Source organism: Balearica regulorum, chromosome 23 (genome assembly GCF_011004875.1).
Source record: "Balearica regulorum gibbericeps isolate bBalReg1 chromosome 23, bBalReg1.pri, whole genome shotgun sequence".
Classification (NCBI taxonomy): domain Eukaryota; kingdom Metazoa; phylum Chordata; class Aves; order Gruiformes; family Gruidae; genus Balearica; species Balearica regulorum.
Window position 1 is genome coordinate 1,046,692 of NC_046206.1, and position 27,724 is coordinate 1,074,415.

Sequence of the window (27,724 nt, forward strand, 5' to 3'; positions counted from 1 at the left end):
GGACTGTCCCCCTTTCCGGCATTCCCCAGGCCCCCATGGAAACCGGCCCGACCCTACACCTCCCTCCGCGCCCGCAGCCTGCTCTGGTCGGCCCCTGCAAGCCTGGGCAGGCAGGACCGGGCAGACCGCCGCCTGCTAGCAGAGCTGGAACGACCCCCTCCAGCAGAGCCGGGAATACCTGACAAGGGCCCGTGCGGAGCCGGGGAGGGGCTGGCTCGGGGGTCGGAGCCAGGGGCCCGTCTGGCAGAGCCGGGACCCGAGCGCCCCGCGATGCCCGCTGCCTGCGGCCGGGGGCGGGGGTCCGCACGCCCGCGGGGCTGCCGGCTGGGCCGGGCTGGGCCGGGCGCTGCGGGGCTCGGCGCGGCGGCGCCCGGCCGGCTGCCGCTGGGGGGTGATAAGCGGCCGCGGGCGGTGGGCAGGCACCGCGCCTTCCTCCTCCTCCTCCTCCTCCTCCTCCTCCGCCGCCTCCTCCTCCGCCTGACGTCAGCCCGCGGCCCCGCTCAGTCGCGGGCAGCCGGCGGCGACGGCGGGCATGGCTGGGGGGCGACGGGCGGCCGGGCTTGCCCTGGCCTGGGGCTGCTGCCTCCTGCTCTGCTGCGGTGAGTGGCGGCGGGCGCGGCGCTGCCGGGGACGGGTGCCTGGCCGTGCCGGTCCGCTCCGGGCCGTGCCGGGGGCGGGCGCACCTGCGGGCGCTGCGGCGGCGGGTCGGCGGGGCGCTCGGGGGCGGCCGGGCCGGGGCCGGGGCCGGGGCCGCGCCGCGGAGCGGAGCGGCGGGTGCAGCCGTCCCCGGGCAGGGGTGCCCCTTCGCCCCGTGCTGCCGCCGGCCGCGCTCTCGCCGGTGCCCGGGGAGCGCCGGGCTGCGGCGGCACACGGCTCCGGCAGCAGGGGCGTGCGGTGCCGGGGTCTGCCGGCCTCTGCCCGCGACCTCAACGCCGGGGCTGCGCGCTCCGAGGGGGCGGCAGCCGGCGGGGTCTTCTCCGCAGAGCCGCTCCGGGGCCAGCCCGGGCAGCCGGCAGAGCTGACGCCCTTTGGGCGCTGCCTGGCTCCGGGCCAGGAATGCTAAAACTGTGGTGCCGGGGGAGCCGCGGTGGGAGCAGCCCCCCTCGGGCGTGTGGCCTCGCCCGCACGTCCCCGGGCTCCGCGGCGGCGGAGGTAGGTGTGGCTGTGGGGAGCCGGGAGTGCCCCCTTCCGCTCTCGGGGCCCCTTTCCAGCCCCCCTAAAGTAGGGCAGGGTGAGGGGTGCCCTCTGCGTCCCCGAGGGGGGCCGGGCCGCGGCCGGGGAGGGTGGCAGGCTCCTGGGGCTGTGCTCCGTGGGGGCAGCGGCCAGGGTGCGGGGGGCAGGGTGCCGGGGTGCCCCCACGTGCGTTCATTGTGCGGCAGGGTGAACCGGTCGAGTTATTAGGAAGCAGCCACCCCTTTCCTTCTAAGGAGTTTTTCCCTGAGCGCTCTGTTTCCCTTGGCTTTTTTTTCACGCTTTCTTTTTTTATCCTCTTTCCAGTCCATTTTCACCCTCGGGGGCGGCTGCGTTTCCTGCCCTGCCCCGCTCCCTGCAGCACGCTCTCCCCTCGCCGGGGGCCAGGGAGCGGTCCCGGTGCGCTGGCTGCTCCCTGCCGCCTCCTCGCCTTGTCCCTGCCCAGCCGTGCTGCGGAGGTGGCCCCAGGCGCTGGGGAAGCCCGCTCCGGCCGAGGCCTCGGCACCCCGGGGGGCCGAACACCCGAGCCAAGCGCAGCCCGGTTCGGCCCCGGGCCCGTGCTGGGATCCCCTTCCTCACGGCACATGTGCCGAGGGAGGCGGTTATTGGTTGGCGGCGTCGGTGTGTTTGCAAGCCCAGCCACGACGGAAGGCTCGACGCTTCCCAGAAGCGCGATGGGCCACAGCCAAGCCGTCCCCAGGCTGGGGCTGGGGCTGGGGCGCTCACTGTGCTGCCAGGGCGGGGGGCTGAGCCCGCTCCGGAGCTGCCAGTGCCGCCCTCGCCCCTTCCGCGCAGCAGTCTCCGGCTGTTGGAGTTGCCGCCTGGCCGTAGGGCTGGGGTTGTGAGCCTTTCCTCTCCTGGTGCGCACGCCTGGGTCCTAATGGTGGGGGTGTTTGGGGGTGCAAGGCGCCGGTCCCTCCTGCAGCAGAGTCTTGGCTCCCTCCCCAGCCCCGGCGCAGCGAGGGCTGGGGCGGAGGCTGTTGGGTGCGGGCGCTGCTCGCTGCGGCCTGTTTCTCCTCTCTGTGAGGAAGAAGGGATGCAGGTGATCCCGCTCCGTGGGAGCTAGGGCACCCCGGCTCCGGAATCTGTGCAGGAAAGGCAGCCTTGCCAAGGCAGAGAGGGGCAGCGTGCGTGCATGTGTTGGGAGCGGGAGGGGTCTGGCCGCAGCTGGTTCCCCCAAGAGGGGAAGAGAAACCCGCGGAAACCTCAGGCATCCCGCGTGCGGGTCCAGACCCCTGCGGTGCCCCTCCTCTCGCCGCTCCGTGCCAGGGGCTCTGCGCTGGGGCCTCTGCGCCGCCAACGCAGCCGTGCTCCTCGCTGGCTCCCCACGCACCTCGGCTCCACAGGAGGCTGGCGGAGGGGCTGTGCTACTCCCCACCCCCTTCCCCGGCTCTAAAAGCAAATCTTTGTTCTTGTGGAGCTCTGGCTGCTGGCCGGCTGTCCGCCAGCCAGATGGAAAGGCACGGGGGCTCTCCTCCCTTCCCTGCTTGCTTGCTGCAGACGTCCTCTCCAGATCTCTAGGTCTCCCGCTGGAGCCGTGCCAGGTAGTTGGGGTGCGCGGTGCAGGCGGGAGCTCAGCGTGCTGATGGCTCCCCAGCCCTGCCCAGCTTCCCTCGCCGAACCGGTGTCTGCAGCCACACTGGGCACAAGGGAGGATCGCCATGTCCCCAGAGCCTGCTATGCCAGGGTGCCGGTGCCCAGTGCCTCTCCGGCGTGCCCCCGCGCCTGGCCTGGCTGTGGGATCCTGGAGCTGCGGGAGGAAGCCTTGTGTCCCCAGGGTTGGGGGGGCCTTGTGCCCCCCACCTCGCTGCGCCAGATGTTGCTGGGTGCTCCGTCCAGCCTGGGGGAGGACTGGTACCCAGTCTGCCCTGGAGGAGGTGGGGAGCAGTGAGCCCTTGTTCCAGGCAGGGTGTGGGGGCTGCAGTGCCCACGTCCGCCTCCTCGAGGGCAGTGGATGGGTGGGAGGCAGGGATGTGTGCCTCGTGCCAGCCCCGGATACCAGCCATTCTCCAGCTCTGAGCTCATGGTTTCTGTTGCTTCGCTGCTCGCATGAGGGCTCTCATGCCGAGCAGGTCAGCGGGGTGGGCCAGCAGCTCTCCCTCTGCCCGGTGCCCATGCTGAAGGTCTAAAAATGATGGGGGCGCAAAGCCTGGCCTGGCCGCCTGCGGCCCAGGGGTCTCGGGGCTCAGGGGAGGGTGCAGGGGGCAGCTGGGGCGTGCCCCAGGCGTGCCCGAGTCTGCGGGTGCCCGGCTGCGTCGGGCAGCCAAGTAGTGGTCGTACAGGTGGGCAGGCGTCTCTCAGGCAGAGTTATCTCTTCCTGTGTACGCTCGGTCCAGTTTCCTGACCCGGGTGCATGCTTATCTCTGGGGCTTTCACCTGTTTTTCTAGCACCTCCTTTCCTGCACAGCGATTTGCTTGTTCCTCTTTGCTTAGTGACAACTGTACTGTGCTGATGGGAGGGATGAGGGCCAAAAGCTGGCTGCTGGGGTGTCCTGAGGTGGCTAGTCCTGTGAGACGGGGCCTTTGCTGTGGCTGTGTGCTCCTGGCTGCATTTTGGGGCCGTGCCACCACGTATCCACTCCAAAGAGTATTTTGCGGGCACGGCATTGCCCTTTGAAGTTGCCTCACTTGTGAGGCTCCGTGGCTGTTACCGAGCGGCGCTATCGAGGGAGCTGTTGACACAGCTGGCTTCCTCCAGCCTCTTGTCCCCGGCTCCTGTACCTGGGCTGGGCCGTGGGTGCCAAGTGGCTGGCCCTGTTGCTGGGGAACGGACCACGGTCCCCTCCCGCAGGGCTGCGTGCCAGCCCAGGGCGTGCAGACCCCCCTTGCTTTGGCATCCGCAGGGTCAACGGCGATGGCGCTCCCAGCCTTGCGGTGATGCAGCCCTTGTTTCTGCTCTGTCCGGCGGGGGCTGCTCTGCCCCCAGCCCCTTGGGAAGCTACTCTGTTCCCTGTCCTGGATCAATAGCCATTACCTTCCCCTGCCGCTCTGGAGCGTGGCCAGGAGCTCCATTACCGCTGCGGGCGAGCGGGCAGCTGGGCTGGGAGGGAAGGTGGGGTGCTGGGGTGGGCAGACTCCGCTCACTGGGGGTGCAGGTCCCTGGAGCCACCCGTGCTACGGGCGGGCAGCGCTGGGTTCGCTCTGTGGGCAGGGAGCAGAGGAGCGGTGAGGGGCTCGTCTCGCGTACGCTGCAGGGGTGGACGGTCCGACCGCTGGGTTCTGGGTTCCTCCCTGGGCGGCGGGGTCAGAGCTTGGGGAGGGACCCGGGAGCCCCGGCTGCACCATGGCCGTGGTGGTTGGGGGCATGCGGCCTCCCCGAAGGCCCCTTTTGCCTTGGAGGGAGAAAGGGAGCAGCAGGAAGCTGGCTGGGGCACCCACCCTGAGCTGCTGCCCTGCGTGCCCCGTCCCGCTGCAGAGGAGCACAACGCTTCATTCACGCCCCAGCTCCCGGGGCCGCTGCGGGGGCCGCGCAGGCTGACGTCAGGGCTCTGCTCCCGGGCCGCGGGAAGGTGCAGCCCTTGTGCGCCAGCTTCGGTCTCCAGAACCCAGCCCCTTCCCCTGCCTCTGCTAACCTCCTGACACCTCCTTGCCTGGCCCTTGGGGCCAGCGATGTGCGGTGGGTGCTGGTCTGGGACAGGCTCAGACCGGGGCCGTAGATGCACGCTCCGGGATGCGAGGGGGATCAGCGCTGCCCTGCGCTCAGATTAAGGCAGCCGGCAAATCCATCCGCTCGCTTTGCGGGCTGTGGAGACGCAGCCCCTTGCCATACCCATCCCCGGGCAGGGTGCGGATGCTCCCTGGCTCGGTGGTGCGCGGGGGAGTTTGAGGGCTCGGAGGTCCTGCTGCCCATTTCAGCAAGGCTGGGATGCCACGGGGAGGGCAGGTCTGGCGGGGACTGCGACGGCAGTAGGGTGGCTGGTTGTCTCCAGGCGTTCTGGGGAGAGCGGTGGTGCGGGCGCAGCGTGCCTTGTCCCCTCTCTGGGAACAGGGTTGGTGGTCTGAGCCCACGGGCTCTCCGTGGACGCAGAAGGCAGCGTGGCAGCGGGAGCGGGGCTGCGCTGCTGGCTGGCGCTCCCACCGGGCTGGCACACGGTGCTTGGGGATGCTGGCGCAGGACCCGGCTCTGCCCCACCCGCTTTGGGGGACGGAGATGGGGACAGGCCTGGGCTCAGCTCCCTTGCTGGCTCAGACACGGGGGCTTCCCTGTGCTGCCTGCCCCTGACGGGCTCCGTCCCACAGCTGCGGCCAGCCGGCTGGAGGTCTCCGTGCCGGCAGTGGTTGAAGTGGAGACCGGGGGCACGGCCAGGATGGAGTGCAACTTCTACATCCCTGGAAATGGTTCCTACACCTACATCGACTGGTTCTACGTGAGTGCTGGCCCGGGAGAGGAGCGGTGGGCGGAGGGCTGGGGTGGCCGCTAGCCAAAGGCTTTCTCCTGCGCTGCCCGTCAGCCTGGCTTTGGCCCCTTGCCTCGCAGATCGACCGCAACAACTTGGTGAGGCTGTGCCGCATCGCGGGCGGTGAGGTCGTGCAGGAGAACACAGACTACAAGGGACGGCTGGCGGTGGGGGAGGACAAGGCCCTCTCCATCAGCAGGGTGACGGTGCAGGACGCCAGGACCTTCGTGTGCCAGGTTGGGGCGGGTAGCCACGGCGTGGGTGAGAACCGCACCGAGCTCCACGTCTACAGTGAGTGATGGGGCAGGGGAGCAGCACGGCCGTGCATCTGCTCTGCGGGGCCAGCGGGGCATCGTGTCCCACCCCTACAAATACATGTTGGGTGGCTTCTCTTTCCAGAGGTCCCCGAGGCCCCTGAGATCACGGCCAACCCAGGGGGCATCTCCGTGCAGAGCAGCGACATCCCGCAGGTGAGGAGAGGCCCCGCATGGGGGGCGGGGGGGGCTCCCAGCCGTGCCAGGCTCCCCTCTCCCCATGGGGGCACCCTGCGCTCAAGACTCTCTCTGCCGCTGCAGATTGCCCAGTGTGTGAGCAGGAACAGCTTCCCACCCCCCAACATCACGTGGCACAAGAATGGGGAGCAGCTGCAGCCGGAGGAAAAGAGTGAGTCGGATGGGGATGGGGATGGGGAGCTGCATCTGCCTGCTCAGGAGAGGGGCGGGCGCGCTTGCGCTATCCAGGGTCTCCTTGGCCGGTGACCGGCAGCCCGTGGCCACCAAAAGGAGCCCTGTGCTCCCAAGGGAGCCCTCCTTGCCTTCCGCGGCCTCCGCGCAGGCTGGGAACAGCGGCCGTGTCCCTTGCAGCGGTGAAGATCCCGTACACGCTGACCCGCGAGTCGAGCGGGCTGTACACGGTGAGCAGCACCCTCTTCACCCACGTCACCCGGGAGGACCGCAACTCCCTCTACCACTGCACCGTGCACTACTGGCTGCGGGGACAGAGGCGTGACGTGGAGTCGCAGCGGGTCAACGTCACCATCTTCTGTGAGTGAGGGGCTGGGAGCCGTGCCTGCTGGCCGGTGCTGCGTGGCAGGGCCCCGCATCGACCCTCCCCGCCCCCTCCTCCCCCAGACCCCGCGCAGCACGTGAAGCTGCAGGTCGTGCCGTCCTCGGCACTGGTGAAGGAAGGGGACAACGTGAAGCTGGTCTGCGAGGCCGACGGGAACCCGGCGCCTGTCTTCAGCTTCTACAAGAGAGAGGTGAGGCCAGAGGGGACCTGGGCACTTCTCCCTTGGCAGGCATCTCGCGTCCTGGCTGCTCCTTGTCCCCTGCCCAGAGGGCCTTGGGGAGTGGGGTGCAGCGGCTGGGGTGGAGGGTGCCTGCGTGGGGCTACGAGCTCTGCTTTCTCCCCGCTGCCTGCAGCTGGAGGACAGCTGGCAGGACCTGACGTCGCTGGCGGACACCAATAGTGGGGTGCTGAACCTGCACGATGTGAATAAGAGCAGCAGTGGCTTGTACAGATGCCAGACCCTGGACTTGGATGATATGAGACAGCTGGAGAAGGATGTGGAGCTCGTTGTGAACTGTAAGGCAGGGGGATGGGACCCTGCGTGCCTTGTGGTGGGGGCCCGGTCCCTCCTGCTCACCCTGCCCTGGTCTTCATCCCTCTCCTAGACATTGAAGGGGTCCATGTGAAGATGGAGCCATCCTCACCCCTTCGGGAAGGGGACAGTGTGAGGCTGAGCTGTGACGCCCACAGCCCCGTGGCCCTGGACTACCAGTGGAGGGACGAGAAGGTGAGCCAGCATTCGAGTGTTGTCACGCTCGGGGTCAGCAAGCCTGGGCTTTGCAGCAAACTAGGCAGAGCCAGGAGCTTGCTGCATCTCTCCTGAGAGGGGCCAGGGGCAGGATTCCCCCTCGCACGGACCTGCGCTGTCCATCGCTACCCCTTGACCTTCTGGCCAGTACTGCAGAGGGCTCGCTCGCTGTGTGTAGGAGGGAGGGCCGGGCCCCTCTGGGACAGCCGCGGAGCCTGGGGTGCTGGGTGCAGAAGGGTCTGGTGCTCAGGACTCATTGCTGGGGGGCATCCCTTCCCAACAGGGCAGGAAGGTTGCGGAAGGGAACCAACTCTTTCTGAGCAACCTCACCTTCGAAACCTCCAGCAACTTCAGCTGCAAGGTGATCGCACCAAGCGTGCCGGGGCTGGAGCAGAGCAAGCAGGTGGCTGTGGCTGTTCAGGGTAAGAACCGACGCGTGTGTGGGCACGTCACCCTGCCAGAGGGAGCCTCGGCCGCCCCGCGTAAGCCCTGCTCCCCCCGAGAGCCGTGGGCGCTTGACGTGCCCTCCCCACAGGGAAGCCGCGGATCGTTGCTATCAGCTCCCCGATGTATGTGCGGCAAGACGAGGTGGTGAACCTGACCTGCAAGGCCATCGCTTTCCCCAGGCCCTCCGTCCATTGGAATGTCAACGGGACGGTGAGAGCTGGGGAGGGTGCTGGGGCCAGGCCGTGGCCTCTCAGAGGGGCCGCGCATTGCCTCGGGCACTGACTCCTTGGCCGCCTCCGCCCCTCGCAGGCTCACGAGTACATTGAAAATCAGCACATCGCCAGCAACCTGACAGTGCGTGTGAACCACGACCTGCTGCGGGCCGGAGCCATGTGCAGGGTCTCCAACGCGCTGGGTGTCAGCGAGAAGCACATCCAGCTGCTCGGTGAGTCTCAGGCGCTGCCCGCTGCCCTCTGCCCCGGGAACCCAGAGAAGGATGAGTCCCCCTCACACAGGCGCTCGTGCGTGCCGTGCTGCCGCGGCGTGGCTGAGCTCTGTCTCTTTCCTTCCCTTCCTGCCCTGCCAGTGGAGTCCATCAGAAAAGGTTAGTGTCTGCACCGCGCGGGGGGCACGCGGACGTCAGCCCGGGCTCTGGCGGGAGCACGCCGCCGACGGGACTCGTGCTCGCCTCTGGCCTGGGGACGCAGGCTTGGCTGCTGGCTCTTGCACGGCTCCTCCCTCCCTGCCAAGGCGAGAGGGAAGCGGAGTTTCTGCAGCGGTGGGAAAGCCGCACGCGCGTCCTCGTCCTGTAGCCCAGCGAGACCATGGAGTGCAGCTTCCTGCGGCCCGGGGCCGCTGGGCGAGGAAGCAAAGGGACAGCCTGCTGCCTTGCAGGAACCCTGTAAGCTGTCCTGTGGCACGCAGGGGCGCGGCAGCCGCGAGCAGAATGCAAAGCGTATTCGTACAGAAACTGTCCTAACGGAGCGTTTTTGTACTGGCATCGGCATCCTGCAGGGAGCCGGGGGAGCACCGGGCACTGGAGTCCCCACGGGGCTTTCTTGGAGGAAGGGGCCCTCTCCTTGTCCCCAGAGGGGTGCACTAATGCAGAAGCTGGGGAGCGTCAGGGTGGGACAGGCATTAACTTCTTCCTCTCCCGTTGCGTTTAGATCAAAAGACACCAGAGAGCAAAGGGGTGATCATTGTGGCGATCATCGTCTGCATCCTCGTGGTGGCCGTGCTGGGCTCTGTCATCTACTTCCTGCACAAGAAAGGCAAGATCCCGTGTGGCCGCGCTGGGAAACAGGACATGTAAGCACTGCCGCCCGCCCTCCCGGGGAGTCCTTGGGGCTAGAGGCGCTTGCCATCGCTCACGCTTCCCATCTCATTGCACCAGCTGCTCCCTGCCCAAGGCGGAGGGAGTGCGGCCTTGGGGGTCACCGTGCTGGGGTCTCTGCAGCGCTTCCGGCTTCCCACGGCCCGGGCTCCGCACTGCTCGCCCTGTCCGTGCAGGGAGGCGATGAGGAGGATAGCAGAGTGGTAGAGCAGCCAAGGGACTCTTCCCCAGAGAGGCGCTGGGCAGCCCAAAGCTTTCTCTGAGCTGGAGCCTCTTTCAGCCCTGGGCTTCCTCTGCCCTGGCCCCGCTCCAGAGCATCCCCCGAGATGGAGCCCCAGGGCTTGGCCTCGCTCGACCGGCCACGTGCCCTCTTTGGTATCGCAAATATATCTCAAAATTGTCACCTCCCTCCCCTAGCACAAAGCCAGAGGCACGTAAAGACAAGATTGTAGTTGAAGTTAAGTCAGATAAACTTTCCGAAGAGGCGGGGCTCCTGCAGGGTGCCAACGGCGAGAAGAGACCTCCCGCTGACCAGGTAGGACAGAGCGTCGTGCGCTGCCCTTCCCCAGGGCCAGGGCCGCTCCCAGGGCTGGGAGCGGTGGTGAGGAGCGTACGGGGGCGCGTCGAGGTAATGCTTTTCTCCTCTCTGCAAGCTCCTTTCCCAGCACTTCCCACCCTGCATGGGCCTCCATCATCCGTCATCAGCACTCAGGAGGGGCCGTGGGAGGGAGGGGAGGTGACAAAGCCACAGCTCTCCGCTCCAAGGACGTGGGAGCGGTCCTCCCCTGCGCGTGGGCAGCTCCGCTCTCTGCCAGCCCCTGGCACCTCCTGGGAGCACCCTGCCCGCTGCCCTGGGCACTGCCGCCTTCGGTGCTCCTTGGAGCAGGAGCTGGGCTTCCTGTGGGGGGCCGGGAGAGGGAACTACCTGACCGTCTCCTGCCGGGAGTCAGAGCGGGGGCTGCAGGAACGGGCCCTGCTCTGGCATCTCCGAACCAAATCTCTCGGTGCGGGCCGGGATGAGTCCCCTGAGCTGTGTGCTTGGCTCTCACCCGGGGTCAAGAGCCACCGGGCGCTTGAGCAACTATTCACAGCACCGGTGCCGGAGCACCGCCGTGCCAAGGCAGGGCTCGTCACGCTTGTGCGTCCTGCGGAGCCACAGGAGGCGGCACCTGAGCGCTCTGCGGTTTTATTTGCCTTAGACCGAGAGATGACCCCAGGCTCACCCTGCTGCCTGCGCAGCTCACGCTCGCCGCCCCTTGCCTTGGGGTGGACGCTCGGCCGCCGCGGGTGGCCCGAGCTGGTGGCTCTCCCTCACGACGTTGCTGTCTGTCCTGCAGACACCTCCAGCGCAGGGCCTGGTTCTGTGTTCACCCCTAAATGGTTTTTTTTTCCCCCCTCTGTCTGTTTTGGTGGACTGAAGAGCGAGAAATACATCGATGTGAGAAACTAGAGAGGGAATCTACTAAGTGCTTTCTTCCTTCAAACCTTTCCTGCTCTTGGATCGCCTTGTCCCACCCCTGCTCCAGTACCTGGGGAGCACGACCAGAGACGATTAGTGCGTCACAGTGCTGAGACCCCATGCGCGGGGGGCACCCCCCTGACTCACCCGTCTGTTACCTCAACCGTGGGCTTGCAGGTTGTCGACTTAGCAGCAGCGAAGCTGGACTTGCTTACTACTACAGAGAAGCCAATAGCAATATTAAAAAGAAATACGCCGTTAAGCTACCCGGTGGAAGGATTTGGGCTTTTTTAGGAAATCTGTCCTGTACTGGCGTGGGAAGGTTTTGATGCGTTTTTACCCCAAACTTGCTCGGAAAAGCTGGTGAAATTTTACTTTTACTTTTGGGTTGTCCCAGGCACCTTAGATGTAGTGGTGTGCAGGTTAGATGAGCAAAGAATGGAGGTGGGGTGTTAGAGCGGCATTTGCCACTTGCTGGGGAGGTGTTAGCGCTTTGCTTTTCCTCTGAACCGTTCTTGTCTCTCGGTTTAGCCCAGCGTGTCTCGGCGGTGCTGTGCAGGTTGGCAGCTCCACGGCGGGCAGCGGTGATCCTATGGGAGGCGAGTGCCTGGCAGAGCAGGGACGGGGCGCCCGTTTCTCCGGCACGTGCCAAACCGAGGGCTTAGGTTCTCTGGTTTGCGCTGCCTCGAGGGGGAGGGCTTCCCTCTCCCCACTCCCCGGGGAGCTGGATTGCTTCTAGGGGGCTGCACAGCCGCTGGCAGTAGCGGGTCCCGGAGTGCCCCCCAAATTTGAAACTAAAGAGTATTAGGCCAGGGCCAGTCGGCGATGTCTCAGGGTTTGTTTTCTTCTGTGCTGAACATTTACCAGCCCCAGGTAAAGCCGGTTCGTTTCCGTGCTTCGGTGGCACCTCTGGCCCCGCAGCCGAGCCGATGCCAGAGCAGCTGGGGGGTGGAGAGGGGAGTGGGGCAAGCAGCCTGCCTTTGGCTGCTGCTGCTCCGGCCTGTCCCAGCCTTCTGCCGGAAACGTGGCTCTCCCTCCTGCCTCCTCCTAGAGAGATCAGCCGCCCGCAGCCCCCCCTCCTCTCAGTCACCTACTCTCAGCGCTACGCTGTCCACAGGCTTACCTGCCCCCAGCCCTTGGGCGCGGGGCGGCAGGAGACGCGTCCCCTTGCGCACCCCCAGCATCCTCTGCCGGTCGCGGGGAGCCGTGCAGCAGCCCGGCGGCCAGCGCCCCAACGAGCGGTGAGCTATACTCGTGAGCTACAAGTGTTGTCGAAGCAAAAGCTTTGGTTTATATATATTTTTTGTTGGATTGTGTGTAAATTTCCAGAAGTTTTGTCTGATACTTGCAAGGTTTTTTTTATATATGTGAAAATAAAGTACAAAGTTCAAAGGCGCGTTCTGAGTTTGTTCCCGTAGCAGGCCCCGCTGGGACGGTACGGGCAGCGTCCCTCTCCCATCCCCGCTCAGCCTCAAGGCTCCCGGCCCCAGGAGCAGGTTACCAAGGCTGGGCGGCACCCTGCGCACTCCCGCCTTTAGGTTTGCTTCCGCAGCAGCGGGACTTCAACCCGGGACACGGGCTTCGATCGGCAGCGTCGGCTCGAACCCCTCCTCCCCCAGGCCCCTGGCAGCGGGACGCCGCAGCGGAAGGTCGCGGTGGGCTGGCGGCCGCTGCCCCGGGGTCTCGGCCCGGCTGCTCTCGGCAAAGCATCTGCAGCGGCACGCGCTGCCGTGGCGCGGCCTTTGCCGGAAGCCGCCCTTTGCGTCCTGGACGAAGGCGGCGGAACAGGGTTGGCTGCACCCGCCTTTGCGCCGGGGCCGGGAAAGGTGTTCTGTTCGCTGGTAATAGGCGACGCCGCGAACAGGTGGCGGACAAGTCTGGCACCAGCTACGAAGAGGTGGCGGTAGGCAACGGCTCACGAGGCACAGATAGCGACTAGCTGGTAATCCTGACGAAGTTCTCGCAGAAGACGTGTTTACAGCCCCTGTAACCTGTAATTCTATCGATTCTAATAAGCAATCGCATTAACAGCTAGTACAGACACTAATAACCACCAATACTCATAGACCTGCTAATGTATGCTAATAGATAGTAGTAGTAGTAGATTGTAATGTATAATGATATTACTAGTGACGGTAGGTACTGAAAGATAATACTGTTGATAGAACTCAATAGATCCCAACAGCAGAATCTGTTAGTTGTATTAATAGCTAATATAGATACTAATAACTACTCATAGATAGGTCTGTCACTATATTCTAATAGATATTATCATTGTAGTTAATTGTATTGATTGTTACTGAAGATACTAATAGATTTTTCCCTTAAAGAATTCTAATAGAATACAAGACTTCTTATTCATATACTAGCTACTCTAGATCCTAATAGATAATTCTTATTGATACACTCTAATAGATTTTAATTGGTAATTGTATTAATAGCTACTATAGATACTAAATACAACTAGGGAGTTAATTTATTGGATGCCATTAGTAGTAGGTTTTAATAGATAATTGCAATAATAGTAATACAGACGTAAATAGATAACTTTGTTCATAGCTTCTCATAGACTATGAGACAAAATTGTATGGCTAGCTACTACGTATACCAATAAGAAATTCCATTTCTGAATTCTAATAATTCTAATAGATAATTGCATTAATAATGAGTATTGATAATTCTATAAATAGATTCTGTTACAGATTCTACTAGACTATCGTATTTCTAGCTAATGTAGATTCTAGTAACTACTTAATGAATAAGAGTGTTATTAGATACCGATAGATTATACAAGAAAATCTTATTTCCAGCTACTGTAGATACTAATAACTCTACAAATACATTCTGATAAATTCTGATAGATAATTTTAGGACCAGCTACTGTAACTACTACTCATGATCACTATGAGTAGTTAGATTCTAATAGATAGTGTGCAGGTTGAAATAGCTAGTTGTATTACTCCCTACTGTAAGTACTAATACATAGTTCCGTTATTAGAAGCTGTATGAAAACTTTGCTACTCACTGCTGCAGACGCTAATAATTACTAATAGACCATTGCGTTAATAGAATGAAGTCTAAAACTTGAATTACTATTAATAACTCTTAGTGTCTACAGTGGTTGTTATCGGATAGCTGTAATACTTTAATATAATAAAAAAATAAGACTTCTCTGTTAATGACAGCTACTGTAAACACTAATCATGCTAACCCCAACTCTGTCAGTGGATTCCACTAGCCTTAACAAATGACTCAGTAGCTTCTGTAGAAACTAATAGTCACTCAGCGCTACTTGCAGTATTAGAATCTATGGAGGTCTAACAGCGACTTGTCTTACTAGCTGTAGTAAAGGCGACTAACTCGTGAATAAATCCAATTGTCAGTTCTGGTGTTGGACCGTCAGGTGCTTCTGGCTCAGCGCTCTGCTCCCAGCTGGGGCCGGTGGGACACACTGCTGGACGCCGCTGCCAGTCGGCGGCTTGGCAGAATGGGGCAGGCTGCGCCAGCTGACCGTGCGCGCCCCTTCCGTAGGTGGTCACAGCCACAGAGCGGAGAGGGACGTAGGTCAAATTACGGCCACCGTGACTCCTGCCCTTCCTTTGATGCCATTTAACTAGAGGGGTAGTGCTCGAGCCTGTTTGACTCCAGCTGCCCCCTCGCTTGCCCCCGGTTCATATTATTTAACCCTTCTTATCCTCCTTGGACCCTCGTGGGCTCATTTGACCCCAGTAACCTCATTCGACCTCACAGGGATGTCTTTGAGGGGTTCAACCTACCTCATTTGACCTCCATGTCCTCGTTTTTACCACCTCTGGTCTCCTTTGACCCTCCAATAACCTCATCTGCCAGCTCAGTGATGTACTTGAGGGGTTCGCTCGACCTCACTTGACCCCTCTGTCCTCATTTGACCCCGTGTCCTCAGTTGACCCCAATTAACCTCATTTGACCCCACAGAGCCGTGTTTGAGGGGTTCACACGACCTCAGTTGACCTCAATGTCCTCAGTTGACCCCTGCGTCCTCAGTTGACCCCAATTAACCTCATTTGACCCCACAGAGACGTGTTTGAGGGGTTCACACGACCTCAGTTGACCTCAATGTCCTCAGTTGACCCCTGCGTCCTCAGTTGACCCCAATTAACCTCATTTGACCCCACAGAGCCATGTTTGAGGGGTTCACACGACCTCAGTTGACCCTTGTGTCCTCAGTTGACCCCAATTAACCTCATTTGACCCCATAGAGACGTGTTTGAGGGGTTCACACGACCTCAGTTGACCCTTCTGTCCTCAGTTGACCCCTGCGTCCTCAGTTGACCCCAATTAACCTCATTTGACCCCATAGAGACGTGTTTGAGGGGTTCACACGACCTCAGTTGACCTCAATGTCCTCAGTTGACCCCTGCGTCCTCAGTTGACCCCAATTAACCTCATTTGACCCCACAGAGCCGTGCTTGAGGGGTTCACACGACCTCAGTTGACCCCTGTGTCCTCAGTTGACCCCTGCGTCCTCAGTTGACCCCAATTAACCTCATTTGACCCCACAGAGCCGTGTTTGAGGGGTTCACACGACCTCAGTTGACCCTTGTGTCCTCAGTTGACCCCTGCGTCCTCAGTTGACCCCAATTAACCTCATTTGACCCCACAGAGACGTGTTTGAGGGGTTCACACGACCTCGGTTGACCCTTGTGTCCTCAGTTGACCCCTGCGTCCTCAGTTGACCCCAATTAACCTCATTTGACCCCACAGAGCCGTTTGAGGGGTTCACACGACCTCACTTGACCTCAGTGTCCTCAGTTGACCCCTGCGTCCTCAGTTGACCCCAATTAACCTCATTTGACCCCACAGAGATGTGTTTGAGGGGTTCACACGACCTCAGTTGACCTCAATGTCCTCAGTTGACCCCTGCGTCCTCAGTTGACCCCAATTAACCTCATTTGACCCCACAGAGACGTGTTTGAGGGGTTCACACGACCTCAGTTGACCCTTGTGTCCTCAGTTGACCCCTGCGTCCTCAGTTGACCCCAATTAACCTCATTTGACCCCACAGAGCCGTGTTTGAGGGGTTCACACAACCTCAGTTGACCCTCGTGTCCTCAGTTGACCCCTGCGTCCTCAGTTGACCCCAATTAACCTCATTTGACCCCACAGAGCCGTGTTTGAGGGGTTCACATGACCTCGGTTGACCCTTGTGTCCTCAGTTGACCCCTGCGTCCTCAGTTGACCCCAATTAACCTCATTTGACCCCACAGAGCCGTTTGAGGGGTTCACACGACCTCACTTGACCTCAGTGTCCTCAGTTGACCCCTGCGTCCTCAGTTGACCCCAATTAACCTCATTTGACCCCACAGAGATGTGTTTGAGGGGTTCACACGACCTCAGTTGACCTCAATGTCCTCAGTTGACCCCTGCGTCCTCAGTTGACCCCAATTAACCTCATTTGACCCCACAGAGCCGTGTTTGAGGGGTTCACACGACCTCAGTTGACCTCAATGTCCTCAGTTGACCCCTGCGTCCTCAGTTGACCCCAATTAACCTCATTTGACCCCACAGAGCCGTGTTTGAGGGGTTCACACGACCTCAGTTGACCCCTGTGTCCTCAGTTGACCCCTGCGTCCTCAGTTGACCCCAATTAACCTCATTTGACCCCACAGAGCCGTGTTTGAGGGGTTCACACGACCTCGGTTGACCTCAATGTCCTCAGTTGACCCCTGCGTCCTCAGTTGACCCCTGTGTCCTCAGTTGACCCCAATTAACCTCATTTGACCCCACAGAGCCGTGTTTGAGGGGTTCACACGACCTCAGTTGCCCCTCGAGTACTCAGTTGGCCCTTGTATCCTCCTTTGACCCCCTATAACCTCCTTTGAGCCCATGGTGACTTCTTCGAGGGGTTCACCTGAGCACAGGTGACCCCTGTGTCCTCAGTTGACCCCTGCGTCCTCACCCTCTGGCCTCCCTTCGTCTCTGGGTGGTAAGGAGCCTGGTAATGTGGCTGTCAGACTCTGGCAGGTCCTGCTGGATTACAGACTCTATTAATCGCTTCTCGTAGAGCTGCCGTGCTCTCGGAACAGCCCGCGTGGTGTGACCGCCGTGCGACTCCCGCCTGCTCGCTGTGTGGCAGTACCCATGGCGGGAATGTGACCGTGACGGGTCAGTGTGGTACAGCAGCTACAAAGCCGGTCACCGTCTGCAAGAGGTCCAGGCGACCACCTGACCGTCTCGGGCCGCGGCACCCTGAACAAGCCGACTGAGACCGGCTCGAACGGGACGGTCTCTTTCCAGGCCTCACAGAACCAACGCAACGCAGACGATCTGCTACAACAAAGGAAATTTTATTTAAAAATAAAACTTTGTTTTGTTTTCTTTTTACTGACACAGGTGAATGAAATCCCAAACAAAGAAGCTCTTAGTGGGCAGCATACAAGAATGGAAACAATTAATAAATAACATTAGTATAACCTCTAAACATTAACAATGCCTTTGCAAACAAAATGAGGACTTCTTTAAACCAAGTGAACCTTAAAGCTCAGCTACTCTCTGTAAGAATATTTACCTTCTGTTTTTCCTTATTCTTTACAGATCTGAAAGGATTAAATACTGCTATTATATTTTTATATTAATGACACTATTATACTTTTTTTAAAATATTTTGTGAAAATCTCAACATTTTTAACACTGATATTATACAAATCGGTATTTGTCATTTGAGAGAAAGAACAACTGTTCCCCCCCCACTGGGAATTTCAAAAAAGATTTCTATTAGGAACTTTAAAAACAAGCGTCCTTATTCCCCACTAATTTTTAAAGTGGCACCTTTACGAAAGTGCCCCGGGAGTTGCATTTTTTCTTGCTCAACTGAAAGAAAACCATTTACAACAATGACCCTGCCTCAGGATTAGCTCCAGTAGCGTAATCGGTCTAGTGCAGGAAGCAACATGCTGCACTCGGAGCCGATCCGGCTCCCCCAAGGCAAGGGCTCAGGGAAGGGCATGCAGAGACGCTGTTGGTAGTGAAAGAAGCCTGCTGGTTCCCACAGAGACACCCCATGCCTCAAGCTGCAGCGCTTGCAGAGACAGACACGCAAGGGCAGCGCAGCAGACCAGTTTTACCACCCCCCTGGCAGGGTACGTCTCAGTTCGGCTTCCCGTTCAGCCACGGTGGCACTGAACGTCCTAGGTCAGCTGGAAACCCTGCTCAGAACAGCCAGTACTTGCCAGCTTTCCACAGCTACCTGCTGCTCGCCGTGCAGAGACACATCCTGGTCCCACACATTTTGTGCCCAACTCTTACTGCACAAAATGTTTTCTGCTTGCTTCGTGTCCGGGGTTGACAGGTAGGGGGAAAACCAGCATTTTTTACCAGCAGAACTCGTATTTTGTTACAAGCAAAACTGAGCCTGTCATACAATTCTACCGTCTTCACGCCAAGCTTAGTACAGCACCGGCCCAGACAAGTCACCGTTAGGTAACGTAGGAACCCTCCACAGCTGAAATACTACAAAACCCAGTGTGACAGCTGAAGTGACAATTGCCCATCTTTCTTGCTCCTTCTTTTCACCCTTTTCAAAGCAGTCTCACGCTCGAAGGCATCTTTACAGCTTGTCTAGTTCGGGCTCTTCCTTTTCACAGAGGGATAGATACTTAGATCCAGCCTAGCGATGCAGCATTCCCTTAAGAAAGGCACTAGACATTCAGGGTTTTGGTTTTTTTTTTTCCTTTCTTTTTAAAGTAGCGTCATAAAGTTAACTTCTGAAGACTACAGATCAAGGAGGTGAAGGGAAAAAAGAGAAATCAATCTTAGGCTTACCTTTCTGAAAGAACAACAACCAAAAATACACTGTACAGTGCCTGGATTGACTTCACAGAGCACAGCCATAAGACATGGTCAGGACTCTGCTGCACTTCAGTGGTACTAGCAAACACTTACATGTCTAAGGAAGAAAAGCCAAAACTTAAGTTTCTTATATCAGTTTAAGACACAAACAGTGCACAGAAAGGACACATGCAGAAAAATTAGTGATACATGCCACAAAGATTGCTCTCTCTAATACCTGCAACAATACCCACAGGAACGCCTCTCAGCACGTACACCCCTAAGACAGGCCGGTAATAGCTCTGCCAGGCATGATTTAATTTAACATTACAACAAGCCTGTAATAAAGGGCTTGTATGGGACAGGGCATCACTACTCTGATCACACACACTGTGCAAGACAAGAGTTAAGGCTTTCTAGCTGGCTGGACTTGGCTCTTACGCAGCCTTGGCAGTGGCGAGAGTCACAGGCCACGCGTGAACGCTCTCGCACTGAGCTTACACAGCAAGCCAGAAACGAAGTGGCTCCAAACCCAGCACGGAGCTAGTGGCAGCACTGGAGAGAATATGAAAAAGAGGGAAACAAAACCGTAGTGCTCCCTCACAAAAGGGTCTTTACCTGGTTCTCCAGAACAAAGCCAGGAAGTAACTCCCATACGCTAGGACTGCTTGCTCAGGCTCACAAGTGTAACATGAAGGTCTACGGAGAGACCCACCAGAGCTGCCCCACGTTCCTGCCTCAGCAGCACCAGTGCTGGGCTTGCTTCTCTGGAAGCTCCCACAGACACACTGCCCAAGGCTGCCACGCATACCTGGCAGAGTACTTCACACAGAAAGAGCAGGACTGGTTCACGAGACCGCTGACTGCTGCTCCTGTGGGCAGAGGAAGAAAGAACAGCTCTTTTCCCCCCGAGTGCAATGTGCACTGACATGACCTTCACCAAGGTCAGACCCTGCTCTTGCCTGAGCCTGACCTCTCTCTGCAGAGCACCATGCCCACTGACATCAATCTCAGCAGTACGCTGCATTTGCAAGTTTCAAACCTGGCCCCAAAATAGCAACGGTGGTGATGGCCTGTAAGTGTTGCAGGAGATCTCCTTATGGTTACAGAGAACATTTTCTTTACTACAGAAAGGAGGGTAGTAAAGAGAGACAGTTTGTACTTCTCAACTGCCTGGAACCCACTGCATCAATTTATAGAGCTGTAGATCTAGAGAGGAACGTATACTCTACATAAAACAAACATTTAATGCTTCGTTCCCTTTGCTAATACTTGTTAAGTCCTCTCTGCCAACTGCAATCTGTTTCTCCGAGATCTGGGCCCAGCTACTAGATTCTTTGAGAGGCTAAACGGCATCCAACTGCTGTAATCACTCCAACAATGTTTGAAGTTGTAACCCTTTGCCTAGTGACTACTGCTGCCCTCAGAGAGACGCAAATAATGCTAGACATGCTTCAAAAGCCTAACAGCCTCTCAGTGTACACGGAGCACTTGTTCATCTGTGAGGCTGTGACCTGTGTCTCCCCACTTGATTTAAATCCTCTCAAAAGGAACCCCACACTTCTCGCACATCAAGCATATATGAACACAGTTAAGTAGCTGAATATGCAAGTCAGGTTTTTTTCAGCGTTACAGCCGAGTGCTGCCTTTAAAGCCGTGTGATTATTTTGCAAATGCGGAAGTTTCCCAGATTTGTTTTAACACAAGCTCTGGCAATACCTCAGAGTAATGGAAATGGAAAGAAGAGCCCTCATGTTGTTTTGATAGCCATGCAGAGAACTGCCGCAGTTCTTTTACTGCAAAGCAGGTAAGATACCAACGAATACATCAGCTGCATCGACCAATTCCACAAAACAGCCTGGCACGAAGACAGCTGGCTCCTGCAAAAGCTCTCTGAAGGAGATGATGGCAAGTGCGTGAAGGCCACTAGTCTGCAACAGCCACCATGCAATTAAGTTAAATAAAACATCATATTTACCAGGTGCAACATTCCTAGAGAAAGAGTGCATGGGAGTGTCCAGTGACGGCTGCTCAAGCCCAGCAGGGCCACAATCAAGTTTGAGCATTGAAGCACAAAATGCTCAAGGCTAAAAAAGGAGAAGCGGCAGCCAGTTCTTTGCTCTCTCTCAAATCCTTCCCACCCTCTCCCACCCCTCAAAAACACGCAAAACTTCCAGCACATCTAGCTGCCTGGAATCTGGTGCTGCCAGTGCTGCCGGCAAGAGGACACGTATGAGAGAAATCCAACTCCCAGCACCGTCAAGATCAAAATGCCTGACAGAAGCTAGTCACGCTACCTCCAGGCAAAAAGGGAGGACTTTAACCATAAGCAATAAATGCTATTATTACAGGCAAGAGGGAAACGCCGTGGCAAACAGGAAGCAATCAAAAGATTCTTCCAAAGTCTCCCATTTAGTCCCAGCAGAAAGTGACCTCCCACAGCTGCTCTAAAAATCCTGAGCCAGACACACAGCAGCAAACAGATCCAAACCTAGTACCATGAACCACAGGACACACCACACCGACCTCGAGACTTTGTTTCTCAGAGCATTCACTTAGAATTCACAGCACAAAACACTCCCCCCAGCCTCCAGGGCATCAGCTCAGGGATCCCTTGTCGCGATACCTTTCTCTACCAACACCCCGGAAATAAATCTGTTCTCTCAAACAAGAGGTAGGGGTAAAGGACTCCAAGACGTACACTGTATAAAACACCACTCTGCTCCATTTCATTCCACTGCTTTGAAATCTGGAACCACAAAAACCTGATAACTGATTCTCTTAAGAGGCAGGACTGACCTCAGCACGAAGTCTCTAAAGGAACCCCCTTCCCCTTTGGTGCGTAGCTGGGCTACAGCTGCCCAGGCAGTTGGTCCACAGAAGTTGAAGGTGTGGAGGTAATGTGCTATGTGGCCACGTGCGCAGGGGAGGAAATGGAAACAAACTCCCGGAGAATATTCTTGGCCATTTCAATATTGTTATGTGCAATGACCAGTGCTTTCTGAATGTCCTGATATGAGTAGCCTTGGCTCATTAGATTCTCGATCTCACTGGAGAGTTGCAGTGACGCACTGGTCCCACTGCTGGCTCCGCCCGTTTGGCAGCTCCCTGCTTTCCGCTCAGAATTTATTCTTCGTGGCAGCGGCTTCGGCGGCCTTTCTGGAACTTGAGAGCCATCTGAAAAACCTGGAAGGAGAAATAAATGCATCACTTCAAAAAAGGACATGTGATTCTTGCCTGGAACAAAGTGGGAATGACATTAGACTGATAAACGGCACTTCGAAAACACGCCACTGAAAGCTGCACCACTGCCTCCAACCAGCCTATCCCTCGCACAACGGTACAGACTAGTTCAGCTTCCCTTCTCGTGTGCAAAAATGGCTACGGAGGGTTTTTTTAATTAGGAGGCCACATCAGGCTCGTTTATTAAGGTAAGACCACGTAAATAGAAAAAATTGACCAGGGATGTATGCGTGCGTGTGAGCAGAGCTCAGATATCAGCCTTAGAATAAGAAGCAGAGACCTGCTGGGAAAAAATGACACAGAGAATATGCAAGTTTACCAAACATCCCATTTCCTTCTAGAATTAGACAGCAACCTCCAGTTTAACTGCCCAGATGCTGATCTCTCCTCACAGAACTGCTGTCTGCATTGCAGTGTGCTGAGGGAGTGCATGCATAAAACCAGATCCATCAGATACAACTCATCCATCATCCATCACAAGCGCTCCAGCAAATGAATTATGTTCTCTGAAGGATCTGTTCCTCTTCCTCTGGCAGCCCATCAGCAGGCCAGGGCCATCTACAAGAGCTCCTGCTGAAGCTCACCCTACCTAACAGCTGGCAGCTACGGCAGATCAGTAAGCTCAGCCTGGTCTGCCTTTTGTCTTAGTCATTCAGATGTGTCACTTGCCAGTAGCCACATCATGCACTACTCCTGGGAAGAAAAAAGAATAGCCAATAAACCAAACAAGATACCAAACACTCCAAGGATTTAGCTACTGCCTTGGAGAAGAAGCACATTGCTTAATGTGTTAATCCAACATCTGATAATTTCTGAGTTCTAACCTCCTGTATCATTGCAGAAAGCATTTTTTCCTACTTTGCAAATCACAGGAAACTTTTCTGCATAAATATTTGACATCGCCCTAAAGAAAGTTTTATTTGTCTTCTGGAGAAGCTCCTCAAGGCACTCAAGACAGAGTTTTCTAGCAGTAGAACTGATGTACAACAGACAAATTCAAGCAATCCCTTTTTAAGAGTGGGCACTGCAGCACTGGTCAGAAAAGAGCCGTCATTGTGGAGCCTTTCTGAAAAACTTGTACCAAAAGCACTCAGATAGAGAAGGGCCTTCAGAAAACAGATTCGCTGAAGCTTCCTCACCAACCACAATGCAGTTCAACTCCCTAATCTTCAAAGTTCAAGCTTCTTACACATAGAAAGCTTTTTGTACATTTGAGAAAAAGGCCTACCCACTTCTCTCCCTCAAATTCTTTCAAAATAGCTGCTTCAGCTTGAACCGGATCAAATCTCAGAGACCATGGGTCAATTTGAAAGGGCAACCACTAGCACAGGTTTTTTTGGTAAACAATTAAGAAACTAAACTGTAAGGCACAATGCATGAGAACATAACTCTGCCAAAATGTACTCCATACTAGTCATGCTTGCTTAACATCAGGCTTCAGCAGTAGCCAATAGCCAGGGTTTCAGAAAACTGCACATGCTTCCCAGAGCAGTAACAATCAGCATTTCCACAGCGTTTTTCATTAGCAGAACTCCTAACGCTACAAAGCAGGACAAGAGCATTGTTATTTCAGGGCTGTATAAACAAAGAGGCATCAATGATTAAGCTCAGTACTTCATCTGGGAGGAGGATGTGAGCTCTCTCTGCCCCTTTTTATCCTTGTCAGCCACATTCTACAGACACGGTGACAGGCTTAAAAAATGAGGCAGGGAGCAAATAGGAGTGGCAAAAGCTAATCAACTTCTCTGCCCTAGTAAACTCTTCTCTGCGCTGAAGAAGGGCAAGATCAGGGAAGGAGGAGTTGGTGAGCGGGTGAACAGAAGACTCGGGCAAGTGGTCCTGAGTACAGGAGTCTCTGCCTGCCATCTACCTCCAGGAGGAAAAAGAAACTCACTCCTCTTACTTGGCAAATTGTCGGGGTGTTCAGACATGCTGCAAGCCCCCCAACAAGAAGAGTTTTAGAGCTTCCTTTAGAGCTGCTGGGCGGTTGCAGGGAATAAGTCAAGCATTATTCAGAAAGGCTCTTGAAGAGACGAGCCTTTAGGTCCTGCCTTGGAGAATGTGCCTTGCAGCCAGAAGAACAAGACGTCCTCTACTCCCCAGGGACAACAAGCTGACCTTGCTGAGCCACTCGGTCCCTGCTCAAAGGAACTGACAGCCTCAAACAGTACAGTTGTGCCACCTGCTGGCAACAACCGCAGCCAAGACAGCCACACAAGCTCTGCAAGGCCAGCCATGTCACCTTTTACTGGGAGCAGTGATCAGCTGTAATGTTCTGAAGTTCTGTTTCACGCCCTGGTACGCTCTGGTATAACAGGTATGCCATGCCTTGTAGGAAACAGTGGCTTAAGGAATATTCTTTAAGCTGAGGAAAGGTTTTCCTAACTGTGATTTAAATGTGATTTGCTAGCTCAGTGATTAAATGACCAAGGCAGTCCATTCCAAGTTGTAAATCAAACTGAGCACCTAAGAATCAGTGTAATTCTGCCTTGTAAACCTGATTTTACAGCTTACATAGAAAACCTTGAGCGAGTGACAGAAGTTTCAAACGTGCATAGCAAGCCATCAGTACTCACTACAACACGAAGAATATGAGTGTTCTCTAACCTGTTACGGGGTCATTTTCCAAAGACATTCGGCTGAAGGCAGGTGTGGCATTGGAGATATCAGACAGTGTGCGACGAGCAATAGCAACTGGTAGCGGTGGTTTGGGGATATCATAGCCATCTTCTTCGTTTTCTGACTCTTCAGGGCCATTGCTGGCAGTGGCTGCTGCCAGATCCCCTTCATCTAGAAAAGAGGCGCATTCTGAGCTCTGGGGCTGAACAGAGCCTCTGGCTATCAAGGCAGACTCTGTTCCTCTGTAGTCCACAAACATTGTCAGGACAGAGGACTAAGGTCTTGCTGCCAGCACCCTACACTCAATGGAAGCTCTTTCCAGAAGAGAGTATTAGATTAAAAATACTTATGATAGATGTGGACTGACAGCTGCTGCCCAGAAAAAAAAAAATCTTCAAAACAGCAATTTTTTAAACAACTGCTGAGTATTTTTACGCTGTATTCCAACTAGGCTTCTCAACAGCATTCCCACATGCACTCTGCAGTACCCAGACCCAGATGTTTCCACATTCATCCTAGCTACTTTAACAGTGAAAGCAAATAACATTTAATTTAGCCTAAAACCCTATTCCATCTGGGACTGGACCAATTCATTGTACCCCAGTTTCTCAGTTGCTGTTTTAGCACACCCACTCACCAGAAGTGTTGACAATCTCAAAAGCAGAGGACGCAGCTTGGGAGTGAATGTTGTACATTGCTTCATACATACAGCCATCCGTCTGCTGGTCGCGGTCTAAAACTCTGAGGGAGAGAACACACATTTCCCGTCAGACAAGCGACAGTGGGCAATCACCGCCACCTAGCCTTTGTGACTGAGATTCTGCACAGATCCCTGCTTCAAAGTGAAATCACCGCTGTTCTGTGAAAGGATATTTGTTCCAGAAAATGTTCTGGCAACGTCTACTGCAATACAGCATATCAGCTTAAAAGTTTAATTGATACCACCAGAACCCAACCTTTTAATAGAATTTTGAATTTCAGTTGCTGCTGCTCTCAAAAGGTTACTGGCAGAAAGAGGGCGGGGTGGTTATCTGACTCCTTGTAATACTGTATAAGGATTCTGCAAAAGAGCAGTAGTCACATTTCATTTACAGTTAGCTGTGTTAGTCTAGATCTGGTGAGTATCACTGGGGCAATTCAGCAAACCGAGCAAGCAAAATCTCCACCCTTGTCAACAAATACGCTTTCCCAGAGCTGTGAAGAGGAAGCACGGTACATACAAACAGAATCTCACCGTAAACTCTGAGTCATTTCCAAAGGCATTTTGATCTCTGGATTTTGTACAGCAGGACCTGGAGGCACCACAGGCAGAGAGGATGGTGACATGTATTCGGTGTCTTCATCGCTTTCAGACTGTTCTCCAGGAGGCAGTTTTGGTACAGGCAGTGGTCTGGAAGCAGAAGAAACAAGATACAAACATCAGAAAAACATTTACGCCAAATCTAATTAATATCAAAGTGGCTTCAAAATCCACAGCAGAAGTAATAAGCAGTCATCTTATAGTGATCCTGCCTAAAGAAATAACCTGGTTTTCAGGATTCTCAGAAGCCCAGCTGCAAGGACACGCTGGCACAAGGTCACTATGCAAAAGGAAGTTTCCAATATCATACACGTTATACATCCCTACTTCACACAAAGACCAACTCAGAAGTGAATTCATAAAAGAGCTAATGGCAACTGTAGCCTATTTCCTGTTGCCACAGCCAACGGTAACTACCACCACCATCCACAGATCTTTGGGACGCTGATTTCATCTACTTTCTCTAGATTGTGTAATTTGAATCTGTCAGAGACTGAAACTAAGGCTGACAGAGTTGTGTCAAATTCTGTCCCTGGCACCAGCATGGACAGGGCCCTACAGTTACCATTCTGTAAGTTATAAAAGAGCACTTTTGCTAGAAAACAACAGACCTGGCAGCTAAGGAGTAGATCGCATTGGCAGATGAGGAGGGTTTAATTTTGGAGTGTTCACACTCTGAGGTTGTCGTTGGACCACTGTTCAAGCTCTGGAAGAAAAAATTCCAAACCAGGAATCAGAAACACCACATATACCAGCGCAGTGGCAAAGCTGTCAGCCAGTCATTGAACACATCCTCTGCGGGAATCTTCATTTATTCCAAGCATTTACTGACACCTTAGAAATCCAGTAGTTCTGTGACAGTTTTCCCTCAGTGAGGGCACAAGCAGGGTTCTTCTCCTGTAGCCAACTGCTTGTTTACACGAAAGCTGTAGGAACTTCATATTTGAGACTTTTATATTTTATTTTGAATTATTATTTATAATTTGAATATTTCATATAACTTCAGTTTTGAGACTCCAATGGCTTTGGCAAATTCAGCTGAAATAGGCCAAAACGGGGCACAAGAAGAAAAGGATGCAGACAAGCACACACACACGGAAACAGAATGACAACTGTGCAAGTGTCGTTTTCTTAGACAATCTTGCTAAAAATGTACTTGCTTTCAATTTTAGAAAGCTGGAGGTTTTAAAAGGAAAAATTAGGGGAATGGAATCAAAGAAAGCAAAACTGCCTGGGATTTCTTGTAGAGAACAATATGTTGGACTACTAAGTCACACATCATGACATTGGTAACAGTAACAGATCCAAATTTAACTCAGATTTTACTGTGTTAAACTAATCATAGCTACCGTGTGTAGGTTTTTCAGGACTGAAAACTGAAGAGAGTAAATTACACTTTTCCAGCATACCAGCTCCCAACACAAAACATTCTCAGTTTTTCAAAATTGAAAGGTGAACAACGATCATGAAATTGTGGCTCATGACTGCTCAAACTGGAATTTCAGCCTTGCTCCCAAGAGGCACGAAAGCACTTCCCTAAGAAGTCTTCCCATTATTCTCCCTTGCCGGGCATTCAGCAGTTCCTTTCCATGTCTCCCTTAGCACAAGATTGCCCTATTTGGATGCAAACTATGAGAAAAGGGCACCTTGCAAGACTTACTTCCTCACAGATCACCTTCACCTCCAGCAGGCCTACTCACCATTGGGTTGTCCAGGCTGAGTGTGCTTCCAAGCCGATGGCTGTCAGCCCTGGAGTCCATCTGAGAGGGCAAGGAAAAGGGAAGCGAGTGCCTGTTGGACAGTTCTCTCCCAGCCCAAGGGTCACCAGGACTGAGAGCTACAGATGGGGCTTTTGGAATCGGCCTGGATGGCCACAGATCAGCCTGACGGTTGGAGGGCACAGGGGGTGGCTTGTCTCTCGAAGGACAGTCTCCTGGCGTGCAGGGCAAGGGACGCCTCTGAGGTCGACCTTCAGCCCCAATGGAATGTGGCCTGTCCGGAGGCGGTGGCGGCGGGAGATCTCTGAGCGTGGGTGGTATCGGCAAAGGTTTATCCTTGTGAAGAGTACCAGGTGCAGCCTGGAAGGCAGAAGACTGTAAAATATCGCTTAACA

General features: G+C 55.5%; 2 protein-coding genes across 5 annotated transcripts in view; one reads left to right on the top strand and one right to left on the bottom strand.

Annotated features, from left to right (window-relative positions):
• The first annotated feature begins 401 nt into the window (after nt 1-401).
• On the top strand, nt 402-12,039 carry MCAM (melanoma cell adhesion molecule). Of its 4 annotated transcripts, none has more exons than XR_012838772.1 (15): nt 427-599; nt 5,431-5,558; nt 5,669-5,879; nt 5,988-6,058; nt 6,164-6,251; nt 6,452-6,631; nt 6,719-6,846; nt 7,010-7,172; nt 7,262-7,383; nt 7,688-7,826; nt 7,940-8,061; nt 8,161-8,296; nt 8,438-9,159; nt 9,602-9,719; nt 10,605-12,039. XR_012838772.1 is itself a non-coding variant. In XM_075774670.1 (15 exons), exons 1-15 carry the CDS (start codon nt 533-535, stop codon nt 10,632-10,634), a joined length of 1,845 nt encoding a protein of 614 aa, XP_075630785.1. In that variant the 5' UTR covers nt 427-532; the 3' UTR covers nt 10,635-12,039. The 4 variants fall into 4 exon arrangements, 2 of the variants coding, with proteins under 2 accessions (XP_075630786.1, XP_075630785.1); XM_075774670.1 differs by having other exon boundaries at nt 9,018-9,159; XM_075774671.1 differs by lacking the exon at nt 9,602-9,719 and having other exon boundaries at nt 402-599; nt 9,018-9,159.
• A 4,911-nt stretch (nt 12,040-16,950) lies between these two features.
• Nucleotides 16,951-27,724, bottom strand: part of CBL (Cbl proto-oncogene) — a 44,265-nt gene continuing 33,491 nt past the window's right edge. Inside the window, exons 11-16 of the mRNA XM_075774669.1 lie at nt 27,312-27,689; nt 26,223-26,317; nt 25,546-25,701; nt 24,949-25,052; nt 24,300-24,482; nt 16,951-21,635 (exon numbers count right to left, since the gene is read on the bottom strand). Coding sequence (XP_075630784.1) covers nt 21,355-21,635; nt 24,300-24,482; nt 24,949-25,052; nt 25,546-25,701; nt 26,223-26,317; nt 27,312-27,689 — 1,197 coding nt within the window. The 3' untranslated portion in view covers nt 16,951-21,354. The remainder of the gene's footprint in view (nt 21,636-24,299; nt 24,483-24,948; nt 25,053-25,545; nt 25,702-26,222; nt 26,318-27,311; nt 27,690-27,724) is intronic.

Excerpts from the sequence above, each read along its gene's own strand:
- MCAM (XM_075774670.1), top strand. The coding sequence starts at position 533 with ATGGCTGGGGGGCGACGGGCGGCCGGGCTTGCCCTGGCCTGGGGCTGC. Across the intron at positions 7,384-7,687 it reads ACCAGTGGAGGGACGAGAAG|GGCAGGAAGGTTGCGGAAGG; the intron begins GTGAGCCAGCAT and ends CCTTCCCAACAG. Across the intron at positions 8,297-9,017 it reads GAAGCACATCCAGCTGCTCG|ATCAAAAGACACCAGAGAGC; the intron begins GTGAGTCTCAGG and ends CGTTGCGTTTAG.